Source organism: Cydia fagiglandana, chromosome 19, assembly GCF_963556715.1.
Source record: "Cydia fagiglandana chromosome 19, ilCydFagi1.1, whole genome shotgun sequence".
In the NCBI taxonomy this organism is placed as follows: domain Eukaryota; kingdom Metazoa; phylum Arthropoda; class Insecta; order Lepidoptera; family Tortricidae; genus Cydia; species Cydia fagiglandana.
This window is the reverse complement of record NC_085950.1, coordinates 10,457,706-10,484,046: the sequence shown is the minus strand read 5'-3', so window position 1 is coordinate 10,484,046 and position 26,341 is coordinate 10,457,706. Positions and strand designations below refer to the sequence as shown.

The window sequence follows — 26,341 nt, the reverse complement described above, 5'->3', positions numbered from 1 at the left end:
CCGCCGTACCTACATCAAAAACACAGCTATAAGAGAGAGCGAGACAGATATCCAGGATGGGGTAAAACGTTGTACTACGTAACTAGGTAATTCGCAAATCGTGTCGATTAAAAACACTGCCTTCGGTCGTGTTTTAATTTATCACCACTCGTTACGAATTTGATTCTTACTTTCAACACTTGTATCGCAAATTACCTTATAAATTAATACTATACCGACTAGTTATCGATACCACTCATTTTGTCAAGCCCTAGCGTAGCGTGGCGTAACAATTTATGTTTATACACGAAATTATCTTGAGTATTGACTAAAATAATAAAATATTAGCACACAACGAAATAAAAACTTACATTTAACTGTGTAAACCGGCATCTTACACTATTTATGCTTAACAAAATACCTATCACTATCAATATCATACTCATGGTGTGTTCATATACGTGATGACTTCCCTTTTGCATACTTAAGCTATTCTTTAAGCGTAAGCGTCATCGTAGATTTGTGGTCTGCAACAAAATTTTCAAATTTGCCGCCTTTGTATACTGACGGAAATGTGTGTCCAACCTATATAGAATCGATTACATCTATATAAATAGTTAGAATTAACGTTTCAGTAATTAAATATTATGTAAGTAAGTATAAACATGAGTCTGTAATGTCTAAGGACTTTGGATTTAATTTTTTTGCAATTATATAGCTCTCATTACATGAATCGAATAATTAAACATGCCGAAATAAGTATATCTTTATTTATTTATTAGTATACTAGAGTCTGGCTAGCCAAAAATTGTTGACAGATATTTCGTTGTTGTATCACCAATTGTCTATGATTTAAAAAAAAGCTAAAAGTGAGTTGTCAATTTATGTCATTCATTCAAATTGTTTGCGGTTTATAAGGGGTTTATTGTTAATAATATTAATAATTTCCATACTGAGTGATGTTCGCAAACTATTATTTAAGCTCGTAAATAATTACGACAATGTGCGAAGTCGACGTGTAGCGTTGTATAACGAAAAACTGCAATGTTTACAACTCCTAACCAAATGTAAACAAATTAGGAGGTTGGTGCTCTATAAATATTTTGATACTTTAAGTACTAGTTCTAACATTTGCCTATTACTTTGATTAAGTACGTGAATTTATTAATGCCTGAATCTCATAAATAGGACAAGTGTATAAAAAAACGGATAAACTAAAAGTTCTGAAAAATATCTATAAAATCTAAATATTGGAACGTAAACATATGTGTTTGTTGTTGACTGTACTTTAAATAGTGGTAGAAATTATGTAAGCTGACTTTGAGTGCACGTAAACTTTTATTTAGCTTATTTCCATAGGTACCTTACTTGTGCACAGAATACCAAAAATATTATCTAGTATCAAAACTATAATTCCTACTAAGCAAAGTGTGACCAGCCCAAGATTTTTTGAATTTCCCGCCAATAATTTAGGTAAAATTTCAGTAGCCAGACTCTATTTAGGTAAACTTATTTTTACATTAAGTACGTAATAACAATTCTGTAAGACCGATCCAAATCGCACCGATATCATAGTCACCCTAATGAGTTTGACAGTGTTTTCTTGATTGTACACGTGTGTGTGTGTGTGTACACGAAAAATATGTCATCAAGTTGGGGATACCAATTAATATCCAAAGTTACTACAATTTCTACCATATTCAATTTAATGTTTTTTTTGTTATGCACATGCTTGGTTTAATCAGTTAATAATATTGACATCATAATGATTAACAAATTATTTAAAAGATATCGGAACTGTAATCGGAATATAGCACTAAAATAGTATATGAAGGTAATTACTTTCAGTAGTATATTGATATAAATACTGCCACAATGGTATCTTTTTTACATTGGCAACATGTGCGAGTGAGACACGGGGCTCTGGTTTTCTATCTCATGTGGACCGTTTTCTCTAGTCTGGTACGAACAACTTTCTGGCTCGGTGATAAGGTTCAATTTAGTATGACAAAAAAAGTGACAGTTCGCTCCCGATTAATATATAACTTCCTGTGCCAGACACGGTTAATTCAAAAATAATGAGCAATTGATCATTCAAATATACGTTTACTATACTTTATAATATATTTGGTCTATTTCATAGTAGCATTGGTCAAAATGTGACGGTTTATTTATATCATTATCATTAATAAAATAAATGACATACTAAAGTCATCATCTTCATCATTATGATCACATCACTAGATGAACCATAAATCCCGCGGACTTTTTTTGACATGGCTCTATGGCTTCATTATTTTGACATTTCGATGTCAAGCGCTACGTATTTCTTTGAAAAAGTCCTTTTTTCAATCGTTTTTCGCAATTCCTCTCCTTTCTTCATACGAATAAAAGCGTAGGGAGATAAGCTCGACAAACGGTCTACTGAAATTCGCATAAGGGCCCGAGAAATACGTCCACAGCCATGTGACACGAATACGAAAAACTGCTTCCATACCGTCAATGTGACAGAGATGTTTTCTGCCATCGCGACGAGTGAACGCCACCGCGGAGCCGAGACGGCCACGACGCGAGCTACCCGGACGGCGATATAGGGCAAGCGCGTCAAAAATGTGCGCGAGATGGCCAGTCCGCCTCCGAACCCTAGAGCTGGGGACGACGGCGGCGGGCGCGGTGCGGACGACGACTCCCCGCCCGCCGCGCCGAAGACGGTCCTAGCGCCGCCGCCCGCGCCGTCGCCGCCGCTCGCGCCGCACGGCACGCACGGCACGCACGCGCCGCAAGCGCCGCACGGCACCAAGCTGCACTACGTGGCGCTGGCCGCACCCGGGCCCAGCGGCATCAAGCAGTGCTTCCGCACCGTGAAGGCGGCGCGGCGCGTGCCCACGCTGCCGCGCCGGCGCGAGGACCCCGCCGCCCCCGCGCCGCCGCCCGAGCCGCGCGAGCGCCGCGCGCGCCGCGACCGCTCCAAGCGCCACGTCTGCGGCACCTGCGACAAGCGCTTCTCCAGCCCCGGCAAGCTCAGCCAGCACGTCCTCTCCCATACCGGCGAGCTCCCCTTTTCCTGCGACCTCTGCGATAAGCGATTCAACTCTAAATTCAAACTCGTCCGACATAATCTCATCCACAGCGAGGCCCGAGCTTTTGCGTGCAATGTCTGCGGTAAAACATTCAATAGAAAAGATCATCTCACTAACCATGTCAGAGTTCACAATCCCGTCAAAAAGCTATACACGTGTGAGAGGCCAGATTGTAGGAAATCATACACCTCCCTACTTAGTTATAGGAAGCATGCGGCGCTGCATTCGGCCGAGGAGGGCAACCTGCAGTGTAAGATCTGTGATGAAGTATTTACTACTACGCAAGATATAGTTTATCACCTAAAAGTCCATACAGGTAGTCGGACCGTCAAAAATGAGACTGACAAAAAATTTACTTGCACCTATTGCGAGCGACGGTTCTTTACAGCGAAAGACGTGCGACGCCACCAAGTCGTGCACACTGGCCGGAGAGACTTCCTGTGCCCACACTGTCCTCAAAAATTTGGACGAAAAGACCATCTAGTAAGACACGTTAAAAACGCTCATCCCGAAGAATCATGGAGATCCGCAGCCGTCGGCACCTCGAAGGACCCTACACCTGAAGCCTCGTCATTTGATGAAATTGTAATACCTGAGCCAGCGTCTTATACTGAATATGCAATAGAGAGTCCAGATTACGCTTGGAAATCACCCTCGCCGAAAGATCCAACCCCCGAGGGCCCCACCAGGGTGCCCTCGTCTGATATAATCGTGGAGATTCCGCCTGATTTTGATATAAAGATGGAGCCGGTGGAAATAAAGATAGAGAGGCCCACGTCGCCGAGCTGCGAGCTTCTGCCGATGGACTTCCCGGTGGTGTTTATGGTGCCGCCGACTTTCCAGGCCGCGCCGGACTTGCCGTACCTCACGGAGCCGCTGCCCGAGCTGCTGCCCAGCAGTTTGATGCTCGACGATCCCGGGGAAGGGCCGTCGGGGCTGGCGTCGCAGATGCTGAGTATTCTGCCTGAGGAGGAGCCTCGGGAAGAGCCAGGTCAGCAGCGGCAGCGGCTGCCGGCCTTCACGCAGGCGTTCCAGACCGCGCAGAGCCCCAAGCCGCCGCCGCCGCCCCCTCCGCCCCACTAGCACGTATGCTACCTCATTAGGTAAGTGGTCTAGCTATAGAGTATGGAAATGTTAACGGACTCCGTGTGAGACAGGTATGGGACCGGTTATTGCCAAATTGTATATTTGTACGTGTCGGGTATACCAAAATGTTTCCGAATTCTACATGAATAAGTGGTCTAGTCGTGTATGTACTTTCGGAATTGTATATTGTTTTATTTATAGCGTACATGTGGCGTAGCGTTATGGAGTATTATGGGACCAACTCTGAGCTAGGGTGCAGTAGAGTAGTTCTCGAGGGCCTCTGATCAGGCCGAGTTGATACTGAGCTAATTTTGGTGAAACGAGTTGTTGAATCTCCAGGAGCATTAACCAAACACTTGCAATTAAAGTGCAACTGATGCTATATTTTCAAGTTAAATTGTTTAATACAAATGTAGACTACGAAAATGGGGACTATGTTTGTATGGACAACCGGTCGCGAGACGTCCCTTTCCTCTTAACAGTTGGTGCTACCACGATCTATGGGTTGGTAATCCAACAGGTGCATCATCTAGATTTGGCGGACACGCCCAGTAGAATGCGCCTGTTTGCAATTAACTGCTCGCGTTGCGCGCAGTCCGCGAATTGGATCTCGGCCGAGGCATGTCTACACTGGCCATTTTCTGCTCGCTCCGTGTAGCGTCGTTTTAAATGCCTATATGAAGCGATGACAATATAAACCACTCAATAGTTCGACCGCATTGCCTCGGCCGAGGCACGTCTCCATCGACCGAGCTGCTTCGCGCGGCAATATCCTCGCGAGGCGGCTCGGATTGTGTGGACCCGTCTAATTATTTTGGCAACTTATTGAAATATCTGCGCCATTTGTTATTACTACCGTACTCATGATGACCCAGAGGTTCAACAGCTCGTATAAAGGCGGCATGCTATACAATATGTTTTAGAGGTGCTTGCCGTCTTTAGAGAAAATTATATCGAAGCTAGTATCTATTATATAAAAGATTAACTGCTGGAGTGGCATTACATCAGATCTGTTAAGATAAAGAAAATAGTCTTTCTTAAGTATAGTGATCAGAAAACTTTAAAATTGCATTTGTACTATTCAGTTCCACTTGAAAGCATGAGACACTGGATGCAATAAAAAAATCATAAATACCTCAGAAGCGACTGCTTCCTTAGAATTAAGACTTAATTTAATTGGTTCTGAAATTCAGCTACCTATTTGGCAAGCGAGTTTTCGAGCGATAGAAGTTCATTTCAGTGATGAATATTATTGACATGATGGTAATTTCAAACTACCTAATAAAAACATTGTATAACCATCATAAACCCAATAAGTATCATACAGTTTTGTAGTTTTGTTATAATTAGTTTCTTTCGCTCGGAGCTTGCTAGCATACTAGCGTGTATCCGCAAAAAACATTTTTTCGCACCATTTCGTTGCGAATAAGATTCACATAAAGGCTTCTACAGATCTTGCAGTGAATGGCATGCGATTTTCGATAATTGCTAAGTAGGAGCAACAAATTCAATCGAGCGATCAAATGCCTCAATGTATTGTAAATCGCATGTGATTGTCCGTGACGTTTGCAGAGGCCATAAGTCGTGCAGTCGGCAGGGTGCAAAGCTAGTATGCATATTAATCCGAATAGATGTTTCTCGCATATTTTGGATAGGAATGCCACTTTTGGCAAGCAAAATATTACAGCATAACATTCTCATACAACAAATGTGCCAAAAAATATAGAATCAAGAATGTTCTGAAATGGTTGATCGTGTTCTTTATTTTTTTCATGTGATGCTGTGATATCCCTGTCATATTAAATAGCAATGACAATAAGTATGAATGTTCTCTTGAAATAAATGCGATCGGGGATTTTTTTTGCTAATATTCTTTCAATAATTCTATTTCAAAACTGCCGTTGCAAATTGTCTTGGCATGTGTTTTAGGATTATAAGCCAAATTACATAATATACAATGACTCGAGCGTGTCAGATTTAGGTAGGGAAATTACAACTTAGATTTCGAGGAAAAGTGCGTCCATACCAAGTTAACGAACGTTCGCACAAACGTCTGTCTGGCGTCCGTTAGTCGTTCGTTCGCTCGGTTTGGACGCGGCTGAATGTTAGAAATTGTACTGGATCATAAATTCCGTTTTAAATTGCGGACTTTGGTGAAATCATAATTTAACATGTTTTTCGAACGAATCGAGAAATTTCGGTCGATGGATTTTTGATGACGTCCAAATATAATATATCAATCAATCAATCAGTCAAATAAACAGTGGGAAAGTCGAGCTATCCTCAAAGATTCAGGAAGGGGCGCTTTTGTAAAAACTTTGATACGCCAATTCTTAGGATTAAATGACCAAGCGAACCCTTTAGTCAACCATTTATTTAACACTGGCCTATGCCTTCGTTTTGCGTTGAATTATGATGATGATTGATATTAAATATCCTTTGTCCTTTCGCCTGCCTCAAACTATCTCCATACTAAATTTCATCTAAATCGGTTCAGCGGCTTAACCGTGAAGACTGAAGACGCAATAGACATAATTTTGCATTTAAAATTCATTACATAAATTACATTGTTTGTTGTTGGTTATTAAATTTGAAATTGAAACTTGAATTTTCAGTTAAACTTTCAAAAAGCTAAACTTAAAAATGGGCAATTTAATTAATCAAATAAAATTTGTAGCTTGGAGAATGTAACAAGAGCATAGAATTTCTAATTCATATGCCCTTGTTCTCATTGTTCTACCGACTAGAGTCTGGCTACTGAAATTTTACCTAAATTATTGGCGGGAAATTCAAAAAATCTTGGGCTGGTCACACTTTGCTTAGTAGGAATTATAGTTTTGATACTAGATAATATTTTTGGTATTCTGTGCACAAGTAAGGTACCTATGGAAATAAGCTAAATAAAAGTTTACGTGCACTCAAAGTCAGCTTACATAATTTCTACCACTATTTAAAGTACAGTCAACAACAAACACATATGTTTACGTTCCAATATTTAGATTTTATAGATATTTTTCAGAACTTTTAGTTTATCCGTTTTTTTATACACTTGTCCTATTTATGAGATTCAGGCATTAATAAATTCACGTACTTAATCAAAGTAATAGGCAAATGTTAGAACTAGTACTTAAAGTATCAAAATATTTATAGAGCACCAACCTCCTAATTTGTTTACATTTGGTTAGGAGTTGTAAACATTGCAGTTTTTCGTTATACAACGCTACACGTCGACTTCGCACATTGTCGTAATTATTTACGAGCTTAAATAATAGTTTGCGAACATCACTCAGTATGGAAATTATTAATATTATTAACAATAAACCCCTTATAAACCGCAAACAATTTGAATGAATGACATAAATTGACAACTCACTTTTAGCTTTTTTTTAAATCATAGACAATTGGTGATACAACAACGAAATATCTGTCAACAATTTTTGGCTAGCCAGACTCTATCGTGTGGCAAAAGATAATTTACAAATAAAATTACTATCAAAACTATTAATCCCGAAATCGTATGCGATTGACGTCATCAAATATCACAGCGATCGTGTTACCTGACTCTATAGCGCATAGGTATTTCTAAATTTTTAAGCATTTTATACGTAATTTTTCAGGGTTATTACAATCAGATTTTTTGTATTAATACGGGATGTGTCTTTTATCAGCAAGATTTCATTTTATACCGACGGATTTTGTTTTAGATACGTATGTAAAATTTTCAATACATTGAAACAAAATTTAGGCAAAGATATAAAACAGTAACTTGTAGGTTTTGTAACAATTTAATTATGATCCATGTATGTCTAAGAAGGAAGAATGGCGAGATCCAAGTTGTACACGCTTCGTAAATATAGATATATGTAAATAATTCAATCTTTCTAGGTTAATAGGACTGTAAAAAATTTGGTCAGGGCGTCCGCCGCACCATTTGCGTTGACATGCCAACGCGTCACTGTTTAGCTGCTGATATTTCGTTCAGTTGTCAATAACTGCCTAAAAATTGGAGTACCATGTATCTAACTGACACTAACGTTAAGAATGGCACTGATATCTACTGATGTGCGAAAGGCCTCTGAAAAATTGCCAAACTTCCACATGGTAAATTTCGGAACTTCATATTTTTGTATGGAAATCGAAATTTTCCATTTCCATTTGAAGTATCCTTTGTTTCCTGTGAAATTCTCCTGAAAATTTCAAGAACTTGTCGACTTTTTTGGAAACTTTCTGCAACTATTCGATGTCTGAATATTGCGCGTATTTAACCCTCATTATGACCAAAAGTGATTTAGCGTCTATATGCGGTAATTCTAATCTGTGGTCTATATCGTCATGTGACAAGCAAAACTCACTAATTACAAAAAAATAATTAAACAAATTTCAACCTCATGTTAGTACCAATATGCCTATGAACTATGAACTTGTGGTCGTAATTAGTGAGTTTTGCTTGTCACTTGACGATATTCAATGAATAAGACTGACATTCGACTGTCATTTTTGAACTGGCAGTTCAGATAAGGGTTAAGATGCTCAACCAGCGTCGGATTTAACGATTACAGGCGATTTTATACTTTTAAATATGCGCTTTTAGAAGCCCGATGGTTTTTGATTATTTTTACTAGCAATTCGAATACATGTTGATAATTTACATTTATATACCCACGGTTTGGTAACCGTGGGTAAGGCTAAAATTTTAATCTCGACCAAAATAATACACAGGATCAGAGAATCAACAAAACTCTTTAAAACTAATTACATAAACAACTTTAAAAAAATAAAAATACAGAGATTTAGCACCAAGCGGACGCCCTGTTAATCTACCTCAAAGCAAACTTATAATTACGTCTAGATTTTAATTGACTACGTTAGGTTAGTGAGAGTTAGGTTTTTCTATTTCTGAAGCGACCATACCGATGGTACAGGTAACGTAATCTTCGCTGTTAATTGTAATGTAAGTGTGTGCTGCAATGTCAGAAATCTTTATTGATATATCCCTTAATATGTATGATTATATACTTCGCTTTATCCTTATTGTTAATTTGGAATTTTTACTATTGAAATGGCCTCTTTTTTACAATAATACCTACATAATTTGTATTAGGTTCTTTATACATTTAACAAGCATGTCATACGTCTGAAATTTTAAATAAGTAGTTTTTTTATTATTATTATGAATGGGCTTACTCATGGCCACAGACTAGCCGAGGCGTAGACGTGGCCTACGATGGAGCTCGCCCTGAAGGTGCCTGTTCACTCTTGATTTGAAGGTTGTCGGGTTATAAGAACACGGAAATATAGACGCCGGCAAGGAATTCCATTCCTTGGCAGTGCGCATAAGGAAAGTAGAAGCAAAGCGCTTAGTGCGAATTGGCGGAATATCTACCATGTAAGGATTATTAAATTTTTTTACAAATTTTGATCCGTTTTCATAGCTCTTAAATGTATTATATACATTTTAGAAATAACAGGTATGTACCTACTTGAGTTCCATTTCAATGGTCTAAATTTCGTTATTCAAATTATCAATATTCTTGGCATCAAAAAGTCCAGGTTAAAATCACCCTCATTAAAAGATCGCGGACTAAAAACAAAAAAATATCTAAAAAATAATAAAATATATAAGTTAGGACCTAAAAAATTTAATTGCGCATTTCGTTACATTTTGGAAGTAAAAAATACATACATCCCTAGATAAAGATATCAGAAAAGATTTCCCGCAAAATGTTCTACAAGTACAATGTTCCATAATAGTTATTATTAGAGAATATGTCGCATTGTATTTGATAAGCTGGTTAGCCACCGAATGATCCGGTCGCAATTCGAAGATTAAAAGATGCGAGACTAGTGGTATAAAGTTGCCAAAATGTATGTTAAAAATGTTAAAGTGGCATCAAAAGTTGCTAAATTTGATCCGATCAGAGCGCTCTTGATGGTTCGGTGGCTATCCAGCCATAGATGTTTTGATAATTCCTGCGAGGGTGGACCGCGCACACATTATTATATTATCCTATGTGTTCACGTGTGCCGCGGTCTGCCCTGGCCCTAGTCATGTTCAATAGCAGCACATAAATTATTCTCAAATAGGCAGGTACACCAAGTGATATTTACCAATCTACAAGGGGTTTTCAAATTGGTCATACATAATGTACTATTACAGTTCCTTTGCAACAAATTAGTTCTTGGGGTATACCAGAAGGGTTTCGGGTACGTGATGCTATTTTTTTAACACTTATGATAGAGCTAAGAAGCCGACATTTGTCGTATTTAAATTCAACGTTATATCCTCCTAAGGCCCGGCCATACAAATGAAAAATCCATAATTTGCCACTGAAATTTGAACCTATAGTGTAGAAAATAGAGTTGATTTTGCGTTGTTGGAAAATTTAACGAAACAAAGCAAAAGCGTCTCTGTTCCTATTGAATAGGATTGAAATTTCATCGAACTGAGGAGGTACTATAGGTAGGATCCTGGGCCTTAGGAGGAAAAATACCGATTTCTGCAGTTTAATAAAGTAACTGCCATACGTGTCACGTTCCTGACAAAGTAGACCTTTTTGTGGGACTTACAATATGTCATATAATAGTATCTTGTGTCTTATAATACTATATTGTCGGGTGACAAGTAAAACTCACTAAGTACTATCAAAAAATTAAAGTAACAATGCACTTTATTACACTTGTAACACGGTTTATAGTCCAATAATTTCAATGATGTTAGTTAGTGACTTTTGCTTGTCACCCGACGATATGCTGACTTATAATATGTCAAAAATAAGTAGTTTCCAAGATAATACCAATTAGAAAACACCCTATATATGTTGGACGTGTAGTTTACGATTATATACGATCAATAAAAGGTGCAAGCCAGAGTACAAATGTAACAAGATAGCATATAACTCGCATATTAATAATAATTTATGTTTTCCTTGTATTTTATTAGTATTGATACAGAAATATACAACGATATATGCAATATATTTTTGTAATGTTTTAGATTTAATATATACAATAATCGTTAACATATCAAAGATACAACTTTAACAGTTTGTTACGTCTTGAATATTTAATATTGACAGTTCAGTTGTATTTATTGACAGCCGAGCGGGGCACATAGTGCCCCTGCCCTTTTTATTGGTGAAATTTGTTTATATGCATAATTATTGTTAACTTGTTTCCCAGTTAGTTTTTATGTTTAATCTGGTGACGAGTGTGACTCGTTGCATTTAATTACAAAAGTTGTGTAATACCAAATAATTATACATTTACTACGTTTTGTAAAGTTCGAATATTGGTAACTTATATTTTGTCTGTAGGTTGGTAACTGCAACGAAAACCATTTTACCTTGTGGTATAACGTAGGGGCCTTATTCGATAAAAAGTGTATTTGAAACAAATTACAATGAAAAAATATTTTTAGAGGTCTATAATATTTTAATAGAAGGAATCTATTTTTGTTACGCTTTTATGAGTAATTGAATTTTATATCGAATTAAAGATCAAAAAAATATGGAAGATAAATAACATGTTACATGTTGGAAATTGATTTGTACACTCGGACATAAATATAATGAAAATCTTTAGGAGCTTTAGTTAAACATAGACAACAGATTTTCCCAACATATAAAGCACCTAATAACTAAGATCTAGGTAATCTAAAACTTAGATTTTTAAATAGAGTTCTCTGAAAAAAAAATTGATTTTTAAATAGAGTTCTCTGAAAATGACTCAACTCTACAAAAGACTCGGGTCTCTACAAGTCGCAAAGAACTCGAGTTTCGACTTATAATGACTCTGATAAACTGAGTCGAGTTTTAAAGCAGAGAGCGGGTTTGAGTCCTAAACTCAACTCCTAACTCAAAGGAATCATGTCTAAATCAAATCAGTCTGCTTGTTAGTATCAATATCAAGTTATTAATTACTATTTAGGTCACGTGTTAGGACCAAACCAAAATAGCATTTTTTCAAATTACTTATTTTAAATTATTCCTAGTCTCACTGTATAATCAGTTTCCAACAAACAGTTGTAGTAGTGTGGGTAGTAATACTAACACGAACCCAAGGTGCCCGGCGAACAATAATAATTATAAACGTTGTACCTGGTTTATAATAACATGTAATATGGTCTTGTAATAAATATTTTGGACATCATTTTGTATGTTTTAATTGTTCAACCCAATTCGTTTTCAGAAAATAAGGTGTGATTCTATGCTGCTACGCTCGGGATTCTATTATAGAATCCTTCGCTTTTTCAAGATTCAATGTACTGCCATGCAGTGTTGGCCGAAAGTTAATGCGAATTGAAAATGCTGGCCATTAACCATAATAAATTGACAGAGATGTGAAAAATACTTTATAAAAAGTATTTAAATACAAAATACAAATACTTCCTTGATAATACTATTTCAAATGCAAAATACAAAATAAATTTTGAATTTGTATTTAAATACAAAATACGAAATAGGTATTTTCAAAATACTTTTTAAAAATACAAATACTTTGCGATAAAAGATACTCTGAGTAGTGAATACCTATAGTCTGAATTAAAAAGTATTACTCGGAATTTCCGAGTTGAAAAGACTCTATTCTTTGAAATCAATCCTCTATCTAAAGTGCAACTTTCTAGTTGTTTGCTCATATTAACCGGTAGGATGTAGATATGGATGATGGTTTTTAACGGCCAACTTTTAAAGCATTCATTTGTAATGTTTTACAGCTAGTATAATGCCTCTCGTTAGTTTGATGAAAACGTCTCGTTTGTGTTTCACCAGGGCTGAAAAGTGTGTTCTCCTCTCGTGCCTTGAAACCCTCGCAACACTCAAGATTCCACTTTTTTAACCACTCGCTACGCTTGTGGTCACGTGCGACGTTACTAAACAGATTCAACAGTTCCATGTTAAAATAATGAGAGAGTTGCCAGGATTGTAACATCAGAAGAGATTGTAACTTCTACCTACATTACCTACCTACTATAAAGTATTTTGCATTTTGAAAATAGAAAATAGGTCCCAAAAACTATATCATATAAAATACAAAATAGTTTTCTTGAAAAGGTATTTAAATACAAAATAGGTATTTTGTATTTGCATTTTAAATACAAGTATTTCAAATAAGTCACATCTCTGTAAATTGAATCGTAAACTGTAATCGTCCGTTACGGTTTAAGGTTCAATTTATATAATCGTTAATGGCCAACATTTTCAATTCGCATTAACTTTCGGCCAACACCGCTGCCAGGCCGATGTCACCATATTGCTCCCTTGTGATACAATCTACTACGTTGTCTAGTGAGACCATTTTTTGAGGTTCTCGCGTTTGTTCAAAAATAATGTTTTTGTTTAAAAATTACTAATATTTAATGCTTATACTAATGTAATTTAATGTTATATGGTAATACTCTGCAATAACTAAATCCAAATACAAGAAATACCGTTTGTACTGAAGGAAAAAAAAATATGATTTTTTATTTTTTTTTATTTACGGGTAGGATTACAACATATGTGAAAAGGGGTATTACTAGGGAAAACAATAGGGATCTGCCAATGTACTGACAATTTTGTTTCGAGCCCATGCATGAGCAGTGCTGTAGGAGAGCACAATATGATTTGGACAACGTTTTTCAAAAGTAATTTTTTTCAGCAATAAAAGTCGCATGCAATTTTATTATACGGTCAAAATAAACTATATTAAACATTGCTATTATGGTTCCCATTACTGGGTAATTTTATGTTCATTTGTAAAATTTATTAAAATAAACAGAATAGTTGCGTGGAACTAGACGAAATAATTTGCATCGACACTATCAGAATGTCATGAATAATAGTGTTGTTGTTTTTTTTAACCATTTGACATTCCTTTATAGTCATTCGATTTCGAACCGTAATTCTTATAGTAGAGATGCGTTTTTGTTTTAAGTATGATGGTAACATAGACTAGGAATCCTCTAGACCGAGTTTAGAGCAATTATTTCATGCAACCGATGATGCCAAAATGCGGGGGTGCGCGGGACGAGGTGAGCGAATTCCCGTGCCGTGATTGGTCCGTTCAAAGACACGGACGTCAAACAAAGACACTTTCGACTCGAACATGGAGTAAAATTACCGTATGCATGGCAGAGGGGGTAACGCGACTATGCTCAGTTTGGTGGAGTCTGTGGATACGTCTGTCTTTCTTAAGTACGTTGCCGCTACTGACTAAAGGGTTAACTTCAATTTTCCTATTATTTATTTTCATTCTATCACTGTACTGACAGTAAAGGTATTGACATTATTACAGATGGTGTCTGTACCGCATTTTTGTTATATAATGAAATGAATAAGTGCAGCCAATAAATTTTGTAATATATTTTATTGCTGATCAATTCTTTAACAAATAACACATAGACTTAGAACCAGAAACAACAAAATAAATACCTAATCCATGGTAAAACAGAAAGAAATGCAGACAGTAATTTTACTATGAACATGGATATATTATACAGGGTAACATTGTACAGATATACAGGTGTAAATATACAGTATTTCATTCAAGTATCTACATTCGCTAGACTTGAATTTGAACTAAAATAAATTGTACTAAAAATACTACCAACCCCAGGGGGCTCTCAGGCCGCTTGGCCGCTCGTGTGATCCGTCTTTTGTATTTATTAAAAAAAAATCAAACTGTCAAACTTCTTAAGTGGTTGGCAGTCATGAGGCCTCTACAGACTTTGCAACAAATCGTATGTGATTTTATATAATTGCCGGCTGATTAATAATTTTAGGTTCAATGAATTAAAATATTAAATCGATTGATTAACTCTAAAATTGGGGGCACAAGGACGTTTTTCGATCAATCTATCATCAATCTTGTGACTATGGATAGTACAGTTCTTAAATTGATATAAATAAATAAATAGCAATAGGTACAAGGTACAATTATAAACAAACCTAAAGAATAAATTCAATCAAATTCACACAAATTCTTGCATGTTTTTTTTATAGTCGAAATTACCAGGATAATCAGCTTTTAGTGATTCAGTCTGGATTTCTCAGCATTTATTAGATTGTAAAATACGTGTAAATTGTGTTTTATATACAGTTAATAAAATAAATATACGATAATCACCATCTAATTTAGTTAGCGATATTAAAATTTGTCAATGTATTTTTCACCCTGTATACAACAGATGGATCACCCGAAGCGTGTAATAGTTTTTAGAAAAATATATCACGAGACCAGAGTAACACCCAAGTTTAAATGCATTATAGTTTTAACACCTTTCACCGGGAATGTTCAACGTCACACCGTCAGCGCCAGACAGAGACGGCGCATCAGTTTAAACCGTGTTAGACAGAGACCGCGCATCAGTTTAAACCGTGTTAGACAGAGACCTCAGGTTAAATCTTTCGCGACCCGCCGTCTCAGCCTGTGAACGAACTGAAAAGCGAGAAAGAATCATTTCACTGTCCTCTTTCTTATTCTTCTCACTTTCCTGCTCTTCGAGGGTTTGCTCTTCAGCGATATGCTATCGAGATTGGGCAGTTCGACTTCGGGTTTATCGTAGTACACCGGGTTGTCGTTCGCGTCGTGGTCGGAGCTATCGACGCCATTTTCTTTGACCGAATAGTTCTCTTCCATGTCCTCGTCTGAATCATAGTTTCCGTTCTGTTCGAGTCTCTTATACCTCCTGAAGTCCTCATCGGAATCGATTCGGGCCACTTTCGAGTGTCTTAGATTTTGTAGAGATTGGTTTTTCTGTAACTCCCCGACTACTGATTCTCTGATGTTAGTTTCGGAAGTGGATTTGGTGCAGTAGTCCTCCTTGTCCTCGTCGTAGGTGCGGGGGGTGCGGCGGGGGGGTGGCGGGGTGGGTGTGGGCGGGGGTGCGGGGTGGGGCGGCGGGGCGCGGAGGGGCACGGCGGGGCCGCCGCCGTAGATGTCGGTGAAGAAGCGCCACAGCTCCTCGCTGAGCTGCGCGTGGTCGGACCCATGCTTCAGGACGTGGGTTGTGACTCCGTCGATCTCCTGGAATGATACAAATATTCAGTGAGAAGAGTGTATATAATAATAAAATGATCAACAATTCTTCGGAAAGCCGTATAGGCACCGTGCGCGTTGGAGGGTCTACCATCTTGTGGCCTGAATCGGAAACAAACAATCATGTACATTGCCAAAGCGAGTGCTACCATCTACCATTCTCGTACGTTTTCTTGTGCATAGTAAGATCTTGCCATCTTGTGGGCTACATCGGAAGCATAAACTTCACATTTACGCCCGGCGCCAAAAATCAACCGACTCATATGCTGCCCCCTATAGTTCATGCAAGCCCCCTATATCGCATCTGATCGCATAGATCGGGGGCGGTCTTACTTCTGTCAAGGTCTTGGTACTGTAGCCGTGTTAGCGCCTTCAGTAGTAGAACGTCTACGGAATCATACCTGGCTGGTGACAAAGCCCGAGTTGTCGACAGGGGGCGGTGGTACTGACTCCTGGTTCTCACGAAGGCCTGCCATTGGCGGAACCAGTGCGTCTCACTTCTGTCAAGGTCTGGTACTGTAGCCGAGTGTGTTAGCGTCTTATGTGTCTTGTGTTGGACCTGTGTTCAGTAGTGGAACGTCTATGGAATCATACCTGGCTGGTGACAATGCCCGAGTTGTCGACAGGGGGCGGTGGTTGCTGACTCCTGGTTCGCACGAAGGCCTGCCATTGGCGGAACCAGTGCATGCTGATGGCGTAGATCGCGCGCGGGCGGTCTTGCTCCTGCCGAAGGAAAACGTTGCGTTACATAAATCATAAATCCTTTATTTTTCGTGATAAACTTAGTGTACATACAGAAGTAACATGAAAGGCTTTTAATACAAACATAATTACAAATTGTTTACCACGAAATGGGCTCGCCTCAGCATAATGCTGACCCGAGAGTCGGCGCTGGTCTTCCGGCGAGTCCATTTTGGTGGGCCACGATCGCAGCTGTACGGCACGGCCTCGTAGAACTGAACGCAACCACTTGAATATCTAGTCCCACCACGCTCCACATACGTAGATTTCCCCAATCTAAGCGGCCAAAAACATTTTATCGTATAATCGAGTTTAATATGGGATATTTAATAAAAAAACCCTGTATTCTTTTATAATTAAATATTATTTCAATAAATAAGTAAAAAAAAAAGTAATAAATTTTTTTATATCAAAAATTTATATCAAAAATTAATTTAAGCTATAAAAATACACTTTTGCATCTTAGTCATTTTCATATACAGTATAAAATAAATAAAAGTATACAAAAAACATAAAATTTACAGAATATGAGAATACTTTTATTATCTATTCGGCTCAGCAGCCATTAATAATTCCATTGCTTCGCTGGAAAACGTCTTGTGTGCCCTTTTGTTTTTGGTCCTCGTACTGCTCAAAAGTGGGTCCGAGGTTAGCAGTAGCCTGTGGCAAATGTCCAGGTTACACGCTTCCCTAGAAAACTTTCTCGCATAGTTTTGCCTGTAAACTCCGAAAATGCTTATTCCGGGCTTCTGCCGCTTCCTCAGACAGTTGACCGATTGGCAATATCGCGTTTTCTATAATTTTCGCACCATGTATTAATACTTTGTGCATAGTTGGCGTCATGGGATGCCAACCATATTCATTAACGTACAGCTTAGCCGTGTCCAAGGCATATGCGTCGTATTTTGCTGCATCAATTTTGTGCCCACTTGAAATTGTCTCCAAAATCACTTTACACCTATGAATTAATTCGTGATTAATCCCTGTAATCTCAGCAGCCAACTGCGTGTTTTCAAAAAATCTTCGACTTGTGTTTCCGTCGTTAGTATTTCCAAAGTTTGCCTTAGGCATATCTATCAACAGGCCAGCTTCTGCCCGAAATCTCTCCTGAATTTCCGTTTTTCTTTGCTTTTCTAACTCTTTTTCTTCCTGAGTCTTCCTTTCTCTGTACTTTTTTACAGGTAGCCTGTACGCCAAATGTAAAATGCTTTCAAATATACGTATTCTCGCATGTAATACTGAAATGCCAAACTCTATGGCCTCGGCACTTGTAGCTTTACTTTTCGATAGGTCGTTAAAATCGTTTGATGTGGCTCCGCATATGTAACATTTTATGGTAGACTTCGTGTTTGTGGCCGCGTTGCATACTTTGCCATCAACCATTGTCATTTTTAAAATGTGTCCAAAGACATATTCTTGGCCGTTCAGGTTTACTTTTGTTGGATTAAGGGACTTGGCAGAATTTCGTATGTTCCTTATTTCTTCCTTGGTCACATCAGTAGATTCCTTCACAAACCGAAATCTTATAGGACGGCAAAATCGTGAAGATGAAGGAGTTGGATTTTGCCACAAGACTTTACTGTTTTCTTCTCCACAAACAATTTGCAAAGGTACAAAAGAACTTAAAAATATGTTTGCGTCTGAGTCGGCATCGTCGGAAAACGTTTGTTTGAATCGTGCTTGTTGTGATCCGTCACAACCCCATTTGCAAATTATCCTTAATGATTGCCTTTCACTTTCACTGAGTGTTATCAACACATCTTCTAAATATATAGATAAGCGCGTAATAGTATGATCTAATAGGCTTTGAAGTTCCATTTCTGCGCAGGTAGCAGAGACACGCAACGGACTTTCTGGTGGATAACATTCCTGTTTTGCCTTTAACAAGAGATCATAACACGGGTAATGTCTTGGGTTAGTAGCCCTTATTATTTCGTATTGTCGCCGAGTAAGATCGGCTTCCACAAACATCTGGAGTGCTTCAAAAGGAGACAATGGTGCGATTGATTCTGATTCCTTATTACAGCATTTCTTGTACTTAGTGGCTCGTGTTGGAGAATTCGTTATTTCCTTGAGGACTTTTGAAGCATCTCTTTTTCCACCTGTTTGTAAACACACTTGTGCAGCATGGACTATGATATCATCATCTACAGTAGCTCGGATTTCTTCTGTTTTCCTCCTTTTGGTCCGTTCACTCGATTCCGCAAATAATTTGTTGGGACGACCCTGCCGATGAATCGTTTCACAAGGGATTTCGAAGGTTCCTTCCAACCAAGCCTGATTTTGAGTTAAAAACAGATCTTCTCTCCTCTTTGCAGTTATCCACCTTTGCTTTATTTGTGCCTTAAAGTTCGAAAACTTACGTTTGAGGTTCTTTTTACTTTCTTCGGTGTGGCCATAACACTCCAAGAGATTATTTTCCAATTTCTCCAAATTTTCACTGAAACTTGGTAAATTCTGTTCTTTTATCTGTTCATACAAATATTTACGAGTCACTTCTTTAATACCAGAAGCACTGGATAACTCTGAAATAAAAAAAAACGAATTATGTTAAAGTAGAAAAATGTGAAGACGTTTTAGAGTTTTTGCCCTGTTAACTTAGATTGGTTTAGAAATTGCGAGTAGCACGTAGTAGCAGCCGTTTTCACCGGTTTTGTTATGTTTAATATGTAACCAAAATTTTAAAATATTAATGGTCGCTGAGACGGACTAAAATGCATTTCAAAACAACCTTTAAACTTTGATAACTAAGAAAAAGTATCATTAAAAAAGGTCTCAACTTTAACTTATCATTTAGTATGAAAATAAGGTGAAAAGAATAAATTTTATGAAGCAAATACATAGATTCTTACCTGAATTATTAGAATCCATCACGTTAACGTCACTTTAGATCGTAAAAAAATAATTATGAACTTTGTAAGTAAGAGTAAATTTAACGCGCTTAAAACTGATATGCACACTGCTAGCGATGATCTAGTTTTGAATACCTGTTGATAAGCACATGCTTTATCAAATAAGTTAAATAGGGTGGGGGTGGGTCCCCAGGAATGTCAACTATATAAGGTAATTAGTAAATTATACCGATAATGAATTTCACTAATTGGACTTTTGGCCGCCTAGATTGGGGAAATCTACGTATGTGCGCTCCGTGATTGTTGCGCCATTTAGGGACCTAGCTAAATTGGTTGTTGGTTGTTTACGCTATAGATTTTCCGATTTAGCAAGAACCCTAAATGGCATAACAATCCCGTGTGGTGATTGTACAATTGGCAGGAATTGCCAGAAATCGTAGGGAAGGCTCAAAGGGGCCTACCGTGAACCACGTTCGACGTGTTGCCATGTCACACGTACGAATTTACAAGTGCGACAGAGAGGCAACATGTCGAATGTGGTTCGCGGTAATAGACCGGGAGATAGTGACACATTTTACTGGGTCATTTGTACCTTGTTGTTTTGTTGTATTTGTATGGCGGTTCATCAGGGGTCTAAGCACGTAATGAAGGAAAGAAAAATGATGGTCATAGCGCTGGTACCGGCGGCCCAATCGCGTGGGCGTTAGTCGAACGTGTCGGATAAAATACGAGTGTCGAACGATTTGTTCCACAAAAATCCTCGTATTTTCCGATAGTCCATAAAAAAGAAGTAGGCGGTAGCGTAATGCCATACTTCTCCGGTGTGACTTACAGCCCGCCATACTGAGGCGAACACATTAATTTAAAAAAAACAATTCAACCATTTGTGCCAAGCTAATTTTTGCACAGATGATCATCGTCGAGCAGCCATTCATGGACATCACCATGCCATACTTTTCGGACGGTTCCAAATGGCCGCCATACCGCCGCAAGGGAGTTAATTTTTTTTTTTGCTAAACGATTTGTACCAGTATTGCATTTAAATTTTTGGAAAGTATTTGATAAAATGTGACCGTTATTATAATTGCCATACTTATAGTAGGGGGAAAAAGTGCTGCCATACTTGAAAAACTTATTTAATCGACACGTTTCAAAAATACGACTATGTATACGTAAAATATTTTTTTACAGCATGGCATCATCATATTCTGTTTGTTTGGATACAATTATACCTAAAAAAAAATATTTCAGATTATAACTACGGGGCGGACGACTGTGAGACTTAAGCCAAGACTTAAAACAAAAAACAATTTTTTGACGATTTGTACCAGTATGGCATTTGGATTTTTGGAAATTATATGATGCAATGTGACCATTATTATATTTGCCATACTTCTAATAGGGGGAAAAAGGGGCACCATACTTGAAATAAATAAAAATATTGTACACATTTGCCACCTCCTACAGGTATGGCATTATGAGATTTCCATTTATGATCACACAGAAAGTCTTGAGAAAAAATTACAAGATGGTACAAATCGTTTAGCAATAACAAAAAAAATTAACTCCTTTGCGGCGGTATGGCGGCCATTTGGAACCATCCGAAAAGTATGGCATGGTGATGTCCATGAATGGCTGCTCGACGATGATCACCTGTGCAAAAATGAGCTTGGCACAAATGATTGAATTGTTTATTTTTAATTAATGTGTTCGCCTCAGTATGGCGGGCTGTAAGTCACACCGGAGAAGTATGGCATTACGCTACCGTCTACTTCTTTTTTATGGACTATCGAAAAATACGAGGATTTTTGTGGAACAAATCGTTCGACACACGTATTTTATTCGACACGTTCGACTAACGACCACGCGATTGGGCCGCCAGTACCAGCGCTATGAACATCATTTTTATTTCGTTCATTACGTACTTAGACCCCTGACGAACCGCCATACTGGTACAAATGACCCAGTAAAATGTGTCACTATCTCCCGGTCTATAAGCCCTCTGCTTGCTAAGGTACCGAATCTCGGCCGCCGAAATACATTTCAAGTTATAAGGAGCTGGTATAGTTCATAGCATCGTTGCCACAAGTAACTAACTCTACATAGACCTTATTGTAACGTAATAAGAGCCAAGTATTACCTGGAAGATGGCGTGCAAGTCGTAGAAGGCCTTGAGCTCCCTCGCCCGCCGCGTGCGCAGGCGCTGCGCCGCGCGCGCACACACGCCGCACTCGTGCACGTGCGAGCACGCTGGCCCGCCGCCGAATCTGCCGAATAATAGTACATTACTACAGAGGCCGGGACGAAAGGGGTTGCCGGCCGAAGACATATAGACGGCCGAGCGAAGCGAGGCCGGATAGGTCTGAGCGCGGGCAACCCCATTTCCCGCCGAGGTATGTATAGTGCTTTTCTCAAACATGCAATGAAATAAATAAAATAAAAAATCCACGAAACCCAAGTTTTATTTATAGAAAAAAGTAAAAGTACTACACCCAAAATATAACCAACACGTACCTATATCATTATCACGCGTATATTTTACACGAGTCGTGTATTTTTACTACCCGTATATTTTCATGTATCTTAGATTTTTTCGCCTTGTATCCGTCTGACTGTCGTGTTCGTCACATAAGTTTACATAGTCTTTCATGTTGATATCATGTTTCACATACATCGTTGCTTTATGCATGGAGTAAATAAGTATAATTTCCACAGTGTTGACGAATTTGTAGTTACATTCATTTAAAATATGCCACAAAACTGTTTCTAATAAACTGTAAGCCATTTTTCTTAGTTTCTCAAATAATAAAATTGCCATAAGCAACCATATACATACTTCGTCTTTGACTTGGCGGCAGAGGCAGCAAGTTATTTAAAATCAATTCTGCTTACGCTGCCAATTCCAACACCTACGATTACAATTAATATTAATTTCATTATTTCGTCGGAACTCATATTAAACTCAAAAAATCAACAACGCACCATAAATCCAATAAAACAGAATTAATATTTTTCAACTTTACCTCCATAACAATTTAAAAAATATAACTACGCGTGTTTGAGTAGACCTTTTTACCGCTAACGTTTAGATGAAATATTTTAAATGTTGTTATTTGTGTAGTTAAATTTATAATTTAATATTATAAAATTATAGAATGTATTATTTATTAAGTTCATGTTGATTTTATACAAATAAAACTGCAAATCATAGCAAACATTGTTTTTTTTTTTTTTATAGGCGTAGTGGCAGTGTCATTACGAACCATAAAGCAAATACTGCCTCTAGTTTTTTTTAATGGATGAATGCCACGATGCTGTGTCACAAATATCTGTGAAATGAAAATTAAAAAAGAGGACTTTGCCGGCCTAGGCCTGCAAGATGTGTATGAAATTCCATTAACGACCTTTTGTCCTAGCCGCACCTGAAACGTCATACTTCGCAGCCTATTATAAGGAACATAACATCAATATTTCATTGCATGTTTGAGAAAAAGAAGTTATAGTATTAATGTGGAGGCGAAGGGTTGTCGTCTCACAGAAAATTTGAATTTCGCGCTTTTTTCTACTGACAAACTTGATTGACCGAGTTTATTCAATAGTAGAATATTGTCACAGCAGCTATAATGTGCCAACTTGCAGGCGAAATAGTAACTTAAATTGGACGACTTTGGTTCTGGTTAGTGGGTACAGGAAGCCGTTATACTAACTTAGAGTGGAGGAACTCCAAGAGCGGCTGTAGCACTTTTTTGAGGGGGATGAAGGAGGGGGGGGGGGCGCAGCCGTTATCCCTTTGACCGCCAATGACGTCATCAGACGTGCGCGGCGACAGCCCAATTTCAACCTTCGTGCATTCCGACAACGTTCAGCCGGGCTAGTACATGATTGGCGCAAACAGTATCTCGCCGCGAGATAGACTACCCGTCCCGCTTTAATTAATACAGTTAGAAAAAGACGGGTCTACTTCGCGGCGAGATACTGTCTCGCCAATCATGTGGTTAATGTAGAGAGGTACTGACTTCGGGCCGCAGCCCGCCGTGCGCGCACACGAAGTCGCCGTTGTCTATCAGCCCGGCTCGGCCCAGGTGTTGAACCATGTGCCTGGCTACAGAGGTACTGACTTGTCGTGCAGGAACTCCCACAGCGGCTGCGGCACGACGGCGGCGAGGCGCGGCAGGTGCGCGGCGCGGTCGGGCCGCAGCCCGCCGTGCGCGCACACGAAGTCGCCGTTGTCTATCAGCCCGGCTCGGCCCAGGTGTTGAACCATGTGCCTGGCTACAGAGGTACTGACTTGTCGTGCAGGAACTCCCACAGCGGCTGCGGCACGACGGCGGCGAGGCGCGGCAGGTGCGCGGCGCGGTCGGGCCGCAGCCCGCCGTGCGCGCACACGAAGTCGCCGTTGTCTATCAGCCCGGCTCGGCCCAGGTGTTGAACCATGTGCCTGGCTACAGAGGTACTGACTTGTCGTGCAGGAACTCCCACAGCGGCTGCGGCACGACGGCGGCGAGGCGCGGCAGGTGCGCGGCGCGGTCGGGCCGCAGCCCGCCGTGCGCGCACACGAAGTCGCCGTTGTCTATCGGGCCCGGCTCAGCCCAGGTGTTGAATCTGTGCACAATACGCACAAGTGTACTACACAATCAGGAATATTAGAGCATTGTCACACTGACGATTTGCAGGCGAGTTGAAAGCAAAGCGAACACACTTGGAGCGCATGTTACGCAATGCAGATCGTACACAGTGCGAACTTAACAGCACACCACACATTACTGCAAATGGGTACGTGTAACATGATGACGATTAACAAACTAATAGATGGCTACAGATGATGATGGTGAGATGGGTATAGATGGATACAGACAGTGGCGTTTTGTTGTAACTAGGGGATCGACAAACCGCGGCTCTTTGAAGGTACAGTTGCGGCTTCTTTAAGCCACAAAAAAAATTAACACTTGAGAGTTTTTAGAAGACTGAAAACCACACTTGTGGTTATTTGAGCTAAGTTTTGCTGTTTGGCTCTTTTTCTAAATTCCAACCGTTGGCCAATGTAGTTTGTGTTGACTACTTATGCTAAGTAAGTATACTTTTGAAATTAAGAAAATCACGTCAAATCACGGCATACGACGGATGTTTTGTATATTGATTTCTAAAAACGGTTGGCTAAAACATTACAGCTAAAATAGAAAAATACCTATATCATTGACATTTTTGTGATTAAATAAAACCTACATAATCAACACTTACTTGTTGATCCATTGCTTCGAGATATAGAACTTGATGTCATTAGGCTCTACCGTCGTCGACTCCAATATCTCGGCCGCTTTTTGCCGCAGCACCGTCATTTGGGGGTTCACTTTCCTGTAATAATGTCACATTTCTGTGTAACTTGTTTGTTAATATTAACAGCAGCTCATTTAAACGCCTTCTTTTACTACTACTACTACTACTACTACCACAGAATAAATAATAGTACTAGGTACAGAAGAGTGAGCTCTCTAACAAAACGCGTCTGTTACGTTCAGGACATATATGGCCGCTAGGTGGCGACAGCGCCACGCGCGCCACTTATGGCTTTCCCCAAAATTGGTGTGGAACGGATGTACTTTTAGCTACCTGTAGTAAAGCGACGAAATCGCGGAGTGAGCCTCACCTGCTACTACTAACTAAGCTTTTTACTAACTTGCCATGTACAGTCAGCAGCAATAGTTGCTAAGCGGGCGAGGTGTTCAAAATAATCTTGACGCGACTTTATTGTTAAGAGAATAAGAGCGCGTTAAGGTAATTTTGAACACCTCGCCCGCTTAGCAACTTCTGCTGCTGACTGTATCGATGTTTATGTTTATACGGGTCAAATCTTGCAAGTTAAATTTGACCCACTTCCCAACTTTCAATGGAGCTGAAAATTTGCATACACATGTAAGTCGGGTGACAATGCAATATTGTGGTATCATTGAGCTGATCTGATGATGGAGACAGGAGGTGGCCATAGGAACTCTGTGATAAAACAACGAAACGTGTTTGGGGTTTTTATTAGAATTGTCTCGATGAGTACCTATTAGTTAGTTGCCTGTGGAGAGCTTGTACCAATTTGTTTTGCTAAAAACTTATTGTAGTGATAACTTGATAATATCAAGTGCGGTGTGTGTGTGTGTGTGTGTGTGTGTGTGTGTGTGTGTGTGTGTGTGTGCGTGTGCGCGCGCGTGTGTGTGTGTGTGTGTATGTTACTTGTAGAACAGCACGCAGGCCTCGGTGTGGTCGAGCATGGGCGCTGCGAGCGGCGCGACGGCCTGGTCGTCGAGCGTGAACCATCCTCGCGGGTTCCGCGCCACGCAGGTGTAGTGTGTGTGTGTGTGTGTGTGTGTGTGTGTGTGTGTGTGTGTGTGTTACCTGTAGAACAGCACGTAGGCCTCGCTGTGGTCGAGCATGGGCGTTGCGAGCGGCGCGACGGTCTGGTCGTCGAACGTGAACCATCCTCGCGGGTTCCGCGCCACGCAGGTGTAGTGTGTGTGTGTGTGTGTGTGTGTTACCTGTAGAACAGCACGTAGGCCTCGCTGTGGTCGAGCATGGGCGTTGCGAGCGGCGCGACGGTCTGGT

At 39.5% G+C, this 26,341-nt stretch overlaps 2 protein-coding genes across 2 annotated transcripts in view; one reads left to right on the top strand and one right to left on the bottom strand.

Moving 5' to 3' along the window:
* The first annotated feature begins 2,600 nt into the window (after nt 1-2,600).
* On the top strand, nt 2,601-4,643 carry LOC134674135 (zinc finger protein 628-like). Its single transcript, XM_063532191.1, has one exon. The coding sequence runs from the start codon at nt 2,601-2,603 to the stop codon at nt 4,140-4,142; it is 1,542 nt and encodes a 513-aa protein (XP_063388261.1). The 3' UTR covers nt 4,143-4,643.
* A 9,827-nt stretch (nt 4,644-14,470) lies between these two features.
* The window catches only part of LOC134673785 (ubiquitin carboxyl-terminal hydrolase 20), a 38,547-nt gene continuing 26,676 nt past the window's right edge, over nt 14,471-26,341 (bottom strand). Inside the window, exons 17-21 of the mRNA XM_063531812.1 lie at nt 24,992-25,105; nt 24,212-24,355; nt 21,894-22,020; nt 16,755-16,883; nt 14,471-16,148 (exon numbers count right to left, since the gene is read on the bottom strand). Coding sequence (XP_063387882.1) covers nt 15,579-16,148; nt 16,755-16,883; nt 21,894-22,020; nt 24,212-24,355; nt 24,992-25,105 — 1,084 coding nt within the window. The 3' untranslated portion in view covers nt 14,471-15,578. The remainder of the gene's footprint in view (nt 16,149-16,754; nt 16,884-21,893; nt 22,021-24,211; nt 24,356-24,991; nt 25,106-26,341) is intronic.